At 40.0% G+C, this 14,121-nt stretch overlaps 1 protein-coding gene across 1 annotated transcript in view; it reads right to left on the reverse strand.

Moving 5' to 3' along the window:
* Window positions 1-205: 205 nt before the first annotated feature.
* SOX30 (SRY-box transcription factor 30) overlaps window positions 206-14,121 on the reverse strand; it is a gene marked incomplete at both ends in the record, with an annotated part of 28,522 nt that continues 14,606 nt past the window's right edge. The window contains one exon of the mRNA XM_080698891.1: window positions 206-581. Within this exon, the coding sequence (XP_080555017.1) occupies window positions 206-581 (376 nt within the window). The remainder of the gene's footprint in view (window positions 582-14,121) is intronic.

Genomic DNA, 14,121 nt, shown 5'->3' on the forward strand with positions numbered 1-14,121 from the left:
AGCCATAAAAGTCAGGGACTTTATATGTTAAATATTCCTATGATGAAGCTTCATTAATCAAAATTTCATGCAGACACGTATGGCTTTGACTCCTCAAATCATGGCTGAAGACTGGCGGCTAAGCAGTCTAGGCTTTTTTCTCACACCAACTGACCCAGAGTGTATTTTAAGAAATGTTTATTTTCTGTGCATATTTGTTTTAAAATTATAAATTCCTGAGCACTTTTTCTTCCTCCTCGTCATCGCTGTCTGTGACATTGACTCGCTGGATGCTCGAGGGGGCTGGCGTGGGAGCCGTGAGGACGTTCTCCAGGGCCCCGATGTCCAGCGCGGGCATGGGGGTCAGGTACTCCTCCCCGCCGTGGCTGCTGAAGTACGCGGCCCCCTCCAAGCTCTCACAGCTCCGAGAGTCTTCGCTGTGCGTGCGCTCGTCTGGGTAGTCTCTAAAAGGATAGTCTCGATTTAAAGCTGAGAACATGGCCTCGTGTTTTTGGTACCTGTCTTCGTAATAACCAAGGCATTCTGGCATTGAACTTGGAAAATTTCCATAGCCAAAGGGAGGCCGACTGTAAGGGCATGTGCTGTGGCAGGAAGACACAAAAGAGGAATTAGATCAGAGCTTGCCCGCGCACTGCCGTGCATAGACTGACTGGGAGTTAACTGCATTCTCTTGGGGCCTGGAAAGTTCCCGAGATCCTTTCTGTCTGTAACCACTTGTGTGTTCATGTGATCTAGTCCCACTGACCAGTCCTCACCCCAAACAAAAGGCAAAAGAAGCCTGCGACAGGGACCATCGCCAGCATTTATTACCTATTATTGGCTCCTAGCCTCTCACCTTTTGATGACCTTGATAAAAAGATAAAAACACCCATCTTGGCCTTTCGCTTGGGATACCTCACACCATCTAAGTCTTTTGAAAATGCAGGTATATGTTGTGCTATGCTTAGAAATGTCACAGTAATAACTCAACTGCTGTTCTCACAATATTCAAAAGGAAGCCCAATGCCGGGCGTGGTGGCGCACGCTTGCAATCCCCACGCTTGGGAGGCTGAGACAGGAGGATCGTGCAGGTTCGAAGCCAGCCTCAGCTACTTAGTGAGGCTCTCAGCAACTTAGTGAGACCCTGTTTCCAAATAAAATATAAAACAGGTCTGGGAGTATAGCCCGGAGGTAGAAAGCCTCTGGGTTCCACCCCCAGTACCACCAAAAATTTAAAAAAAAATAAAAATAAAAATAAAAGGAAGTTCATAGAGGAACAGGAATGTGTATGTTTAGGTTTGAAATCAAGAACTCCTAAATATTGAAGACCTAGAACAGAGTATGACAACTTAACTTTTAAATTGATACTCAAAAATAGAGTAAACTTAAAACACTTACTACCATAAAGATTTAGTACTGGTATTAAACAGGGTTTTTTGTTTTGTTTTGTTTGCGGGTCTGGGGATGGAACCCAGGGCCATTTGGCCTCTGAGCTTAACCCCCTGCCCTATTTTTTATTCTTTATTTTGAAACAGGGTCTCACTAAGTTGCAGAGGGCCTCACTAAGTAGCTGAGGCTGTCGGTGAACCGCGATCCTCCTGTCTCAGCCTCCCGAATGCTGGGATTACAAGTGTGTTTCCCTACACCCGGCTGAACAGGGGTTTTAAAGGTCTTTTGAGAAATTCTTTGAGAAATTCTTTCAATGGCAGAAGTGTGAAGAGAAATATCTTTTTGTAGTTTTACAAATTTTTATCTTTTGTTCTAAAAGGAAAATCCAACAATTCTGCCACTTAAAACCATTTGCTAGCTGGGCATGGTGGCCCACTCTTGTAATCCCAGTACTTGGGAAGCTGAGACAGGAGGATGGCAGGTTTTCAGCCAACCTCAGCAACTTAGTGAGGCCTCTGCAACTCAGTGAAACCCTGTTTCAAAATAAAGAACAAAGCCGGGCTTAGTGGCACAGGCTTGTAATCCCTGCCCTTGGGAGGCGGAGATAGGAGGATGGTGCAGGTTCAAAGCCAGCTTTGCTGTTTCCAAATTAAAAAATATAAAAAATAGACCTGGGAGTATAGCCTGGAGGTAGAAGGGTTTCCAGGAACCCCCAGTACCACCCAAAACAAACAAACAACAAAAAAAGAAAACAACAACAAAAAACAACAAACAATTACTGATGGGAGTGTAGCCTGGAAATAAAAAACATTTGCCAATTTTTTTAAAGTATCATTCTCCCCTTCAAAAGCACAGGACAGTAATTGTAGGACACGTGGTTTAGAAAAAGTTCTAGCAAGAGGTCCCTGGGCTCATGAACTCCACCTAGTGACAAATAACATAAACACAATGACCACAATTCATGAGTAAAACCCATGATATGGCTGGGGGTTTCAATCTATGTTTCCTCCCTTAAAAAGAAAACCGACATCGTCTCCTTACTTTTAAGAGCATAAATAGGATTGACATACTAGACTGCTCTCTCAACTCTTGGAAGTTACACCCCATGCCCAGATCTTTAAGTGCTAATCCTTGCTCCTGTTAAGTATCAGGAGGCAAAGCTTCTACACTGTTCAGGTTCCCATTCCCGCTGCCATCTAGTTCAGGCTTTTGAAACTCAACAGTGTGCCCTGAACACACTGTCTTAGCTACTGTGATTAAGTCCTGCGGTTTCGCTCTGATCTCTTCATCCACTGGATTCTGTAGGTACCTCGGAGGGGATATCAGATCACCTTCCTCAGTCTTCACTTCAGGTCGAAGTGACCCTTCCAGTGAATCATCACTTTCGTGATTCAGCACAGGCAAGATGCTACGTGAGGCTTGGTGGGGTTTTCTTTTTAAGACCTAATATCCTGATATCCCCTAGATACGTGCTAAAGTTTCAATGCCAGCATCACAAGGACTGCATTGGTGTGGCAAAGGCAAGTCAGTATGTTGTTTAGAGAACAAAAAGACCAATTCATACAAAGGTAATCGTACAAAATCACATGGGTAGAAATGATTAACTATAAAAGCAGCGTGATATAGTGGGAAGAGCGTCAGTTAAAATGATTGGAAGAATAATAGTAGCCAAAGCCTAGTAATCATACACTATGTTTTCTAGGTATTGGCTAAGGATTATATATATATATATATATATATATATATATATATCTCAGTTATTACTCAGAACAACCCATGAGACAGATACTATAAATATCTACTTTATGGATGAAGGAACTGAGCCTTAAAGAGATTAAGAAGCACATGATTGAAATAAATTTAATTTTTAAAAAGTCAATCCCTAAAAATCAGAAGCAAATAAAAACAAATGAACCCAAGTTTATATCAAATTATGTTTGGCTCAATTACATAGAGCAAAATTATTTCAGGATAACTTAAATCTAACATTTATATTGTACCTTCCTGATAATATATATTCCAAAGAGAAAAAGAATCACAAATGAATCTTAAACTGCATTGAAAAATTTGCATTATTAGTAACATTGCTGATTTGAAACTTTGGCTAATGTTATTTTAAAATTATACTGAGAAAAATGTTTAATACAATAGAGGAAATAAGTATGTTACTGGGAACAAGGATTTTTTAGCTTGGTTGAAAAGATACTGGAAGCCAAGTGTGGTGGCGTACACTTGTAATCCCAGTCCTTTGGGAGGCTGAAACAGGAGGGTCACAGGTTTGCAACCAGCCTCAAACTTAGACTCTCAGCAACTTAGTGAAACCCTGTTTCCAAATAAAAAATAAAACAGGGGTGGGGTGTAGCTCAGAGGTAGAAGGCCCTTGGGTATCATCCCTAGTACCAAAAAAAAAAAAAAAAAGAAAGAAAGAAAGAAAGGAAGGAAGAAAGAGAAGAGATACTAGAAAAATTCAAAGTATCAAAATCAAAGAATTTTTAATTCTACAATACTATTTAATTGTGGAAATATTAATATAAATTAATGGATTTTTCTCATTCACAAATACATATATTCTAATAATTACTACTGACAGGCCTATATATTTTGTTAATGTAGTAGCAAGAAGCATTCCTATTTCCTAATTTATAATTTTAAATACTATTTTCACTAAAAGAAATTAGGGCTTCTGGTGATGGCTGATTCCAGGTCTAGGTTAGATAATCCTGGGACATACTGTGCCAGATAACAAAAATCTATCTAAAATTAAGATTAAGGACACAGAAGTCAACTTACAACCAACTGGATTTTCAAAAGAAAAGAAAGAAGGAAGGAGACCGAATGAAGACTGAAATGAATTGAAATATATTGAATATATAAAAATCCACTTAATCAAAAGATAATCATCTCCTAACTAAAAAACAAGACTCATTGATATAGGGAAAGAATCATGTGCCTATCCTGCCCTTCTGGTATTTTGGAGTAAATATACAGTAGGTAAAAGAAAGTCTGTTTCCACAAAACAATTCCAGCTGATGAATGAAGGAGCAGATGCTGTCCCAAGGCCATGGACTAGGGAGGAAATCTTCTCTAGTGTTCTACAGCTTTAGGGTCAGAGGCTGCCATAGCCCCAGGCCCAAGTACACCCCTATTTGCCCCACAGGAACCAGGGAAAGCCTCCTCCCCAACCCACAGCCTTGACACTACTGGTGGATGCTGGTGTCAAAACCCAGCATCACTATGCCAGCCCCACACCCCAGCACACCTTGCACTAGGCCAGGAGGAACTAACAAAGGTCTCCTTCCCAGCCTATGGCCTTGGGACTGCAGCTTCTGGTGCAAAAAGCCCTAGTATCTCTGAAGACCAAGGGAAGTTTCCATCCACATCATGCGGCTCCAAGACTGCAGCTACTAATGCCACTGGAGCTTGCTCTGCATGACCTCATGTTTCAGTCAGCATCCTCACTGCTATAATCCAGAACAAACTGACCACACAACATAGGAGAAGGAAGATTAATTTGCTCACAGTTCTGAAGATTTCAGGGTTCAGTCCATGTCAGGTCAGTTACGTCAGCAGAGTTCAGGCATGGAAGCAAGAGGCAGAAAGAGAGGAGCTCTCTGCTCTAACATCGTGGAAGTCAGAAGCAAGAAAGAGAGCAAAGGGATTCAAAGACACATGCAGTCCCCAAGGCCCCGCCCCAGGGGTCCACCTCCTCCAACCACATCCTACTGCCTAGGTTACCATCCAGTAAATCCATTACAATAGACTTACCTACTGATAAGAGTACAACCCTAAGGGCTGACTTCTATCAATTCTGAATATTAATACATGTGTTCTCCAGGGGACACTCTATTCCAAACTATGATACCTAGGGACATACCCATACATATTCTCTAGGTCCAAGACCACAGGTACCAAAGCTATAAGCCCTGGCACCACCTGTACTCACCCACAGGCCTTAAGAAAGACCTCTTCTCTACCCTATACCTCTAGGACCATGGATACCAACACCAAAAGCCCAAATAACACCTACACATGCCCCAGGGGAACTAGTGAAGCTTTCCTTCACAACCGTGGCTCTAGAGCCATAGCTGCTGGTGCCCACGGCACTGGTATAACTTATTTGGGGACCTAGAAAGGTACCATCTGTATCTCACAACTCCAGGAAAGTGGCTACCATTGCTACAGGCCCTCATACCACCACTAACCACCCCACAGAGCACAGGAAAGTCCCCTTTGTGCTTCACAAGCTTGAGTTCATGTACTGAGTGACACAGGCCCCAGCCGCACCTGCGTTCATCTTTTTGTTGTTCTAGAATTGTGGGGTGCCACAGGCCCAAGAAGAGGTTCCTCCCTTCATCCTCAGGATCCTGTGGCTAAGGAACCACGGCTGCTGGAGCTACAATGCTTACTGTCTCCTGTGCTTGCCCAAAGGACCAGGGAACAGCGCTAGCCATGGAGACTGTGACAGCTAAAAGCCCCAGGGCATCAGCATTGACTCTATGGAGCCTGTGGACATGTACTTTTGGAAGTCTACCTCCATAAAGTAATGTCACGACCTTTATGAACTACTTCACTCCAGACTCTTGAGGCACTCAGCGATGCTGCTGACATAAAATTCAAAGAAATCCCATAGGAACCACATTTTTGAGCTCACCTATAACCAAAGCCAAAGCATCCACCAAACTGACACTTTATATTCCATCTAGTCAAGTTCAATAGCACATCAAAAAGACCATACACACCAGGTGTGGTTGTGCACAGCACACCTATAATCTCAGTACTTGGGAAGCTGAGACAGGAGGATCTCAGGTTCAAGGCCAGCACACACTAGTTTAGCAAGACTCTGCTTCAAAATAAAAAGTAGAAAAGGACTGAAAGTGTAGCGCAGTGGTATAATATCCCTGCGTTCAATCCCTACTATTACACACACACACACACACACACACACACACACACACACACAAGAAAGACAATACACCACGATCAAATGGGATTCATCCCAAGGATACAAGGATGGTTCAACAGAGAGGAGTCAATAAACATGATATGACATATCAGAACAAAGGACAAAAGCAACGTGATCAACTCCACAAACACACAGAGAAAAGCACTCGATAAGACTCAGTATCTCATGACAAAATTTGTCTCAACAAATTAGTCATGGAAAAAACGTACCTCAAAATACTAAATGCTGTATCTAAAAAAGCCACAGCCAGTATTACACTGCATGGACAAAAGCCATTGTATTTCCTCTAAGACTGTGAACAAGACAAGGATATTCACTTTCATCACTCTTATTTAGTTTAGTACTGGAAGTCATAGAGGAATTGGACAAGAGAAAGAAATAAAGGTTATTCAAACTGTAAAGGACAGAGTTAAATTACTGGTGTTTACAATATATGTGATTTTATACATAGAAAAACCTAAATACTCTATTTAAAAGGTGCTAGGGGATTAGGTATATAGCTTAGTGGTAGAGCACTTGCCTAATGTCTGTGAGACCCCAATACCCCCCCATCTCAGAACTAAGTTGCAGGATATAAAAAACAGTAGCGGCCAGGCATGGTGGAGCATGCTGGTAATCCCCCGCACTTGGGAGGCTGGGACAGGAGGATCATACAGATTTGAAGCGAGCCTCAACTACTTAGTGAGGCTCTTAGCAACTTAGTGAGACCCTATTTCCAAATAAAATATAAAATAGGTCTGAGAGTATAGCCCAGAGGCAGAAAGCCCCTGGGTTCCATCCCCAGTTCCACTCACAAAAAAAGCATTGTTATATATCCATAATGAACTTGTTGAAAAAGAAACTCAGAAATCAATCCCATTTGTAATATAACTAGAAAAAATTAGGCAATAAATTTAATATCATGAAAGACCTCCACAATGAATTTTTTTTATTTTTATTGGTGCACTGTATTCATACATCATAATGGGATAAAAAAAAAACTTTTGTAGACATACATGCACACATTGCCCAATTAGACCCTACCCGATCCCCACCCCGTTCCCTCCCCATCCCTCCTTCCCATGCTTGGCTTAGTGGTTGACATCTAGTATTATAGCAACTTATCCAAAATTAACAATGATAATCTCACATAACAGTTTCATTTGTCTGATACCAAGCTTTTGATGACTTAAAGATAACATTTCAATATTTCTTTTTGCTTTCTTTATTATCAGAGAATTTTTTTTCTTTTTCTTTTTTAGGTGAAACTATCATACATTTATTTGTTTATTTTTCAGAAAAAATCTATGCTAATATGGAATATGGACTCTAGATACCCAAAACGATCTAGAAAAAGAACAAAGCTAGAAGATGTACATTTTCTGATTTCAAACCATATAAAGCTACAATAATTGAAACAGTGTAGTACTGTTCTAAAGGCAAATATATAAACCACTGGAGTTAAATAAAAGCCTAGAGATACATTCTTCCATATATTGTCAAGTTATTTTTGACAAGGTTTCCACGAACATTTGGTGGAGGAAATACTAATCTTTTAACTAAATATTGTTTAAAAGTAATAATTACATGAAAAAGAATAAAATTGGACCCTTACCTAACACCATATATAAATATTAACTCAAAATAGATAAAAGACATAAATATAAATCTTAAGACTATAAACTTTTAGAAGAAAGTCTGGGTCATAAAACCTCACAACATTGAAATTGGCAGTGATTTCTTGGATATGAGTTCAATGGCACAGGCAACAGAAGGGTAAACAAACTCCCTAAAAAATAAAAAAAAATATTGTATATCCAAATACAATGTAAACAGAGTTAACAGTTGCTAATAGAATGGGATAAATTATTTCCAAATGCTATATCTGAAGGTATATTAATATTCCAAATAGAAATCCTAAAAATTAGCAACAATAAAAGCAAACAATACCATTTAGAGATAGGTAAAAGACTAACATAAATAATGAATCTCCACAGATAACCAATCTTAGTTGTCTGTTGGATGGAAAATCTTGTTTCTCAAGTTCTGGAGTGTGTTACCTATTTCTTCTTTGTAGTTAATCTCTTTGAGTATTTTCTCTAGTGCTGGTTTTGAAGACATAAATTCCTTCAGTTTCTGTTTGTCATGGAAGCTTCTTATTTCTCCATCTAATTTGATAGAAAGTTTTGCTGGGTAGGAAATTTTTGGCTGGAAGTTGTTTTCTTTCAGAATTGGGAATATGTTACTCCAAGCCCTTCTGGCTCTCATGACTTGTTTTGGGAAGTCTGGAGTGATTCTAATTGGTTTGCCTCTGAATGTCACTTGGCCCTTTGCTTTTGTTGCCTTTAAGATTCTCTGCTTGGCTTCCACATTGGTCATTTTGACAATTATGTGGCGTGGGGATCCTCTTCTCTGATCCTGTCTAAAGGGAGTTCTTTAAGTTTCCTGGACCTGTGTATCAACCTCTTGCTCTATGTTTGGAAAATTTTCTGCTATTACTTCCTTGAAGAGATTGTTGATCCCTTTGGTTTCACCTTCTTTTCCCTCCTCTATTCCAATTATTCTTAGGTTAGCTCTCTTAAAATGGGCCCATATTTCTTCAATGTCAGATTCCTGCTGTCGGATTTTTTTTTCTAAATTAGAAACTATGCGTTCATTTTTGGAATGATCATCTTTTAAGAGCGAGATTCTATTCTCCATGTGGTCTAATCGGTTGTTTGTGCTTTGAATTGAGGCCTTTACTTCATTAATTACATCCTTTATCTCTTTTTGGCTCTCTCTGAATTCTTTTCGAAACAGCTCTATTTCTACAGTTATTTTCCTGATTTGATCTTCTAGAAATCTCTGAATTTCTGTTTTATCAGGTTCTGATGTTGTGGGGTTGTGGGCATTCATTTCTCCATTGTTATTCCTCTTTCCTATGATTTCAGAAGTTTGTGCTTTCTCTGGGTTCTTTCCTGGGTCACTATGACTTCACTTAAGGTGCTCTGGATCTCGAGTCTCTGCTATCTCAGTCACCACTACTCCTTTACTGGGTTATATCACAGAGTCTCAGACCCAGGGAGTGAATCGAGGCTGCTTTAGACCATGGGGGGGTGCCAGGTTGGGCGTTCTCCTGTGGTATGATATCTCTGCCACCACCACTCCCCCACTGGGTCAAGTCCCTGGGAGTCAGAACTGGGATTTCTCCTCTAGGGCCACAATTTGACTCACTGTTGTTGAGTGTGCTGATGGAGCTGTAGTGGACTCGGTGAATTCGCTGCTGCTGCCGCCGGTGGCAATATGGCGCTGCTGCCATGCCCTCGGCCGTGAGGCTGGCGTATTTCTTCTCTGGTTTTGAGCTCTACTCTGAGTCCCTGCAGGGTGTGCTGAGCCCAGCCCCTGGGAGCTTTAGATGTTCCCTGTGCTGAAAAATCTGCCAAATTCTGCCCGGCTGTTCCGCAGTGGCTCACCTCGGCTCACTGTCCGCCGCTCCTCTCTGGAGCCTGGTGGGCTGTTGAGTATGTTGGTCTGGTGCCTTCCGGTGAGCTCGCTGCTGCCATTGGCAGTATGGTGCTGCTGCCGCATCCTCGGGTGTGAGGCCGGCGTATCTCCTCTGTGGCTCTGAGCTCCGTACTGAGTCCCCCTCCTCTCTGGGGCCTGGAGGGAAGATGGTGCCCGCTCCGTGCCGTGGCTCCGGCTGCAGCACTGCGGTCTGTTTTTTTTCTGGTGTCTCGTTTTTCCAGCCCTCTTTTTCTCTGTCCCTTGTAATTACATTTTTTGTTTCTCTGCTGATAGTGTTTTCTGGTTATGAAAGGCATTGATTTTGTGGTAATAGAAATTGGTTGTTAGCAGAGCTCGTAAGCCCCGCTTTTCTCCCTCCACAATGAAATTTATAGAACACTGAATAAAAAAATTATACAGGACACACACACACAATAAAATGAACGAATTGAAAAAATATTATTAAAATGCCAGTGACTTTTTTCATAGAAATAGAAAAAACAATCCTAAAATTTGTATGGAATGATGAAAGAACCAGGATAGCCAAAGAAATCCTGAGGGGTGAGGGAGCTGGAGGCATCACAATCCCTGACTTCAAAACATTTTGCTAAGCTACAGTAACCAAAGCAGCATGATCCTGACATAAAAATATTAGTTTACGTTCCCACCAACAGTGGGAAGAAGTCCCACTTTCTCTATATCCTTGTCAGCATTGGGTTAGTGTTTGTCTTTTGATGATAACTATTTTAAAGGATGAGGTAATATCTCATTGTGATTTTTATTTGCATTTTCAGATTAGTAATGCTGAACACTGTCTCCTCTGCATAGGTATTTGAATGTCTTCTTTTTAGAAGTATTAATTCCCATCAAAATACCAGTGATTTTCCCAATGAAATATCAATGACTTTCTTCATAGAAATAGAAAAAAGTTCTATAAATTTTGAATTTTAGAGTACTGTGGATAATTGGATCAAGGATGTTCAAACTGTATTATTGCCTTTACTGGTAAAATTATATCTCTGTGGTTTTCTTTAAAATACTTAAGACCCCACTCTCTGAATAGTATGAGTAAATAAAGAAACATTAACAATAAGATGCCAATTACTGAAGCTAGAGATGGGTGCTTGGTGATTCCTTAAACCACTAATTACTCTGTTTTACATATGAAATTTTCTATAACAAAAATGGTAAATAAGCGAAAATAAATACTTTCATTAAAAATTAAAATCAGTTTGCCCTCTGTAGTGAAGGAGACAAGAACATCTTCAAGCACTGTGCAGATGAGGCCTCTTGAGGGTTCAACCTTTGCTCTCACACCCTAGAGAAAACCCTGCCCTGTCGGTGGACTGGGAGCTGCCCTGAGCCCAGTAAGGGCTGCACTGCCATGGCTCTGTTCTCCTTCCTCACTTGCTGGGGAAATGCTCAGGGGAAATGATAACACACAGACCTGCACAGTCCTTCTGCCTGTCCATCAGCCTCATGTGCCACAGATTAAGAGTTGATTGTACTCTTTTATTTTGTCCCCAAATAAAATGCATCTTGAGCCACAGAAACAAAATCACTAGGTTGGTAAAGATCTCAAAAAGGAAATTAATAGCTTTTTGAAACCTAGTGAATTGTTGTCCTCAGTTCATTGAATATATGTCATGGACAAGTGCCAAATGTCTCTCCAAATGTGAAAATCACAAAACGCAGTATTACAATTTCTTTAAAGATCTTTAACACCTTTTACAAACATCTGTGCGCACAGAAACATGTAAAACCAAGGATAACAAAGGACTTGATATGAAATAAAAGTGCTGTGGCAAGCTGAAAAATGCCTCCTGGGACATATCTGAATCCTGGGAACCTGTGGGTGAGTAGCCTGACAGAGCACACGAGAGTCTGCACATGTGAATAAATCAAAGGTCTTGAGATGGAAGGATTCCACCAGATTCCCCAGGTGGGCCAATCGTGGGACACACAATTGGAATCCTAGTACTTGGGAGACTGAGACAGGAGGATCACAGGTTCATAGCCAGCCTCAGAACCCGTGGCCCTTCGTAACTTGGTGAGACCCTGTTTCAAAATAACCAATAAAATAGGACTGAAGGTATATCTCAGAGGTAGAATGCCCCTTGGTTCAATCCCCAGTAAAAAATAAAGTAAAATGAAATTATAAACTTAATTCTGCAAACTTCAAAAAGAACCATACCTACTACTTACTTCTTTTGCCTATACAGGTGGTTTTCCCTAATAACAAGATTTTGAGTATATAAGATGTTTTCAGTCCTATTTGGTATATACTATGGAGTGGAATCATTACTAATTCTATATTTAATATTTTTCAAAAATGGCTACATCATTTTCATTCCCACCAGCAATATATGCAGGTTCCATTTTTTCACATTTTCAGAATGATTTGTGTGTGTGTGTGTGTGTGTGTGTGTGTGTGTGTGTGGTACTGGGGATGGAACCCAGGGGCATTCTACCTCCGAGCTACACCCCAGCCCTATGTTTTATTCTTTATTTTGAAACCGGGTCTCACTGAGTTGCAGAGGGCCTCAGTAAGTAGCTGAGGCTGGCCATAAACCACGATCCTCTGTTCTCAGCCTCCCAAATGCTGGGATTACAAGTGTGCGCCACCACACCTGGCTCAAAATTATTTTTTAAATTCCGGCCATATTAATGGGTGTGAAGTGGTAAATAATTGAGCTTTTGATTTGCTTTTCCTAATAACTAGTGCTACTGAGCACCTATGTAATTATTGACCATATGGATGTCTTCTTTGAAGAAATGTCTATTCAGATTGCCTTTTTAGTTATCTTCTTAATGAGTCATGAGTTCTTTATATATTTTGGATAAAAGACCCTTGTTATACATTATTTGTAAATATTTTCTCCCATTATATGAGTTATCTTTTCACTTTCACGACAGCATCCTTTGATGCAAAAAATACTTTTAGCTTTTTATGAAGTCTGGTTATCTGTTTTTTCTTTTGATGTTCATGCTTCTAATATAATATCTAAGAAACCATTGCCAAATCCAAGGTCATAAAGATTTATTCTTAGCCATAAAGAACAACAAAATTATGTCATCTACAGGGAAATGGATGGAGCTACAGAATATTCTGCTGAGATTTGCCAGCCTCAGAAAGCAAACAATTGTATGTTCTCTCTCATATGTGGAAGCTGGAGAGAAACTGGTAACAAAAGAGACACCAATGGAGAGATGGAGAGGGTTTGGGGGAGGAGGAAGAGGGGGAAGAGATGTAACGAAGGTAACAGTTTAAATAGCGCCATCTACATACACAAAGTCATCAAAGCCGATCTCAGTGGCATGTATGGGGAAGGGCAGGAGGTAGAGTGGGATCCAGAGGGAAGCATAGGTGTACATGTACATCCTTATCACTCTATGCCTCCTTAGGATTATAGAATTACAATGTACCAATAATAAAAAGATTTATCCTTATGATTTATTCTAGAGGTTTTACGATTTTAACTTTATATATACTTTACGATTATAACCTTTATATATGTGTCTTCAACACATCTGAGTTAATTTTTCTATGCAGCGGCAGGTAAGAATCCAACTTCAATGGATATCTAGTTGTCAAGGTATCATTTGCTGAAGAGATGATTCTTTCCTTATTAAAGGGTCATGGCACCCCTGATGAAAATCAATTGGCCACAGATAAGTATTTATTTCTGTAACTCTCAATTCTATTCCATTGATAAAAATATCTACCTTTGTATTTTGGGATCAAATTGTTGGATAACATATAATTGCTATTAGTAATGTATAGATGCTTTTACCAATATATAGTATCTTTGTCTCTTGTAATAGTTTCTCAAAGTCTATTTTGCCTGATATTACTATAACCACCCTAGCTCTTTAGTTATTTTAGCTTTCCACTGCTATAATATGTTTTCTTATTTGGATTCTGGTCATCAGAAAGGGTCATTTAGTTTCAGCTTGAAGGACCTTCTTAATATTTCTTGTAATGCAGGTTTGATAGCATTAGCTTCCCTCAGTTTCTGATTATGAGAATGTCGTGTTTTAGAGATAGCTGCAGTGGATATAAGATTCTTTGTGGGCAGATTTTTCCCACCCTTCTAATGTGTATTCTAACCTCCATTGTTTCCAGTCAGTTCTTAATTTTATGGGGATTCTTTTGTATATAATGATTCACTTTTCTCTTTTTACTTTCAAGGTTTCCTTCGCCTTTGGCTTTCAGAATTGTACTCTGATGTGTTTAGGTATAAATCTCTTTGCATTTATCCCATGTAGATTTCACTAAGCTTCTTGAGTATGTAGACTGTTTTGCAACAAGTTTGGGGAGTTTTCAG

The sequence above is a fragment of the Muscardinus avellanarius genome, assembly GCF_963383645.1.
Source record: "Muscardinus avellanarius genome assembly, chromosome: 7".
NCBI classification, from domain to species: domain Eukaryota; kingdom Metazoa; phylum Chordata; class Mammalia; order Rodentia; family Gliridae; genus Muscardinus; species Muscardinus avellanarius.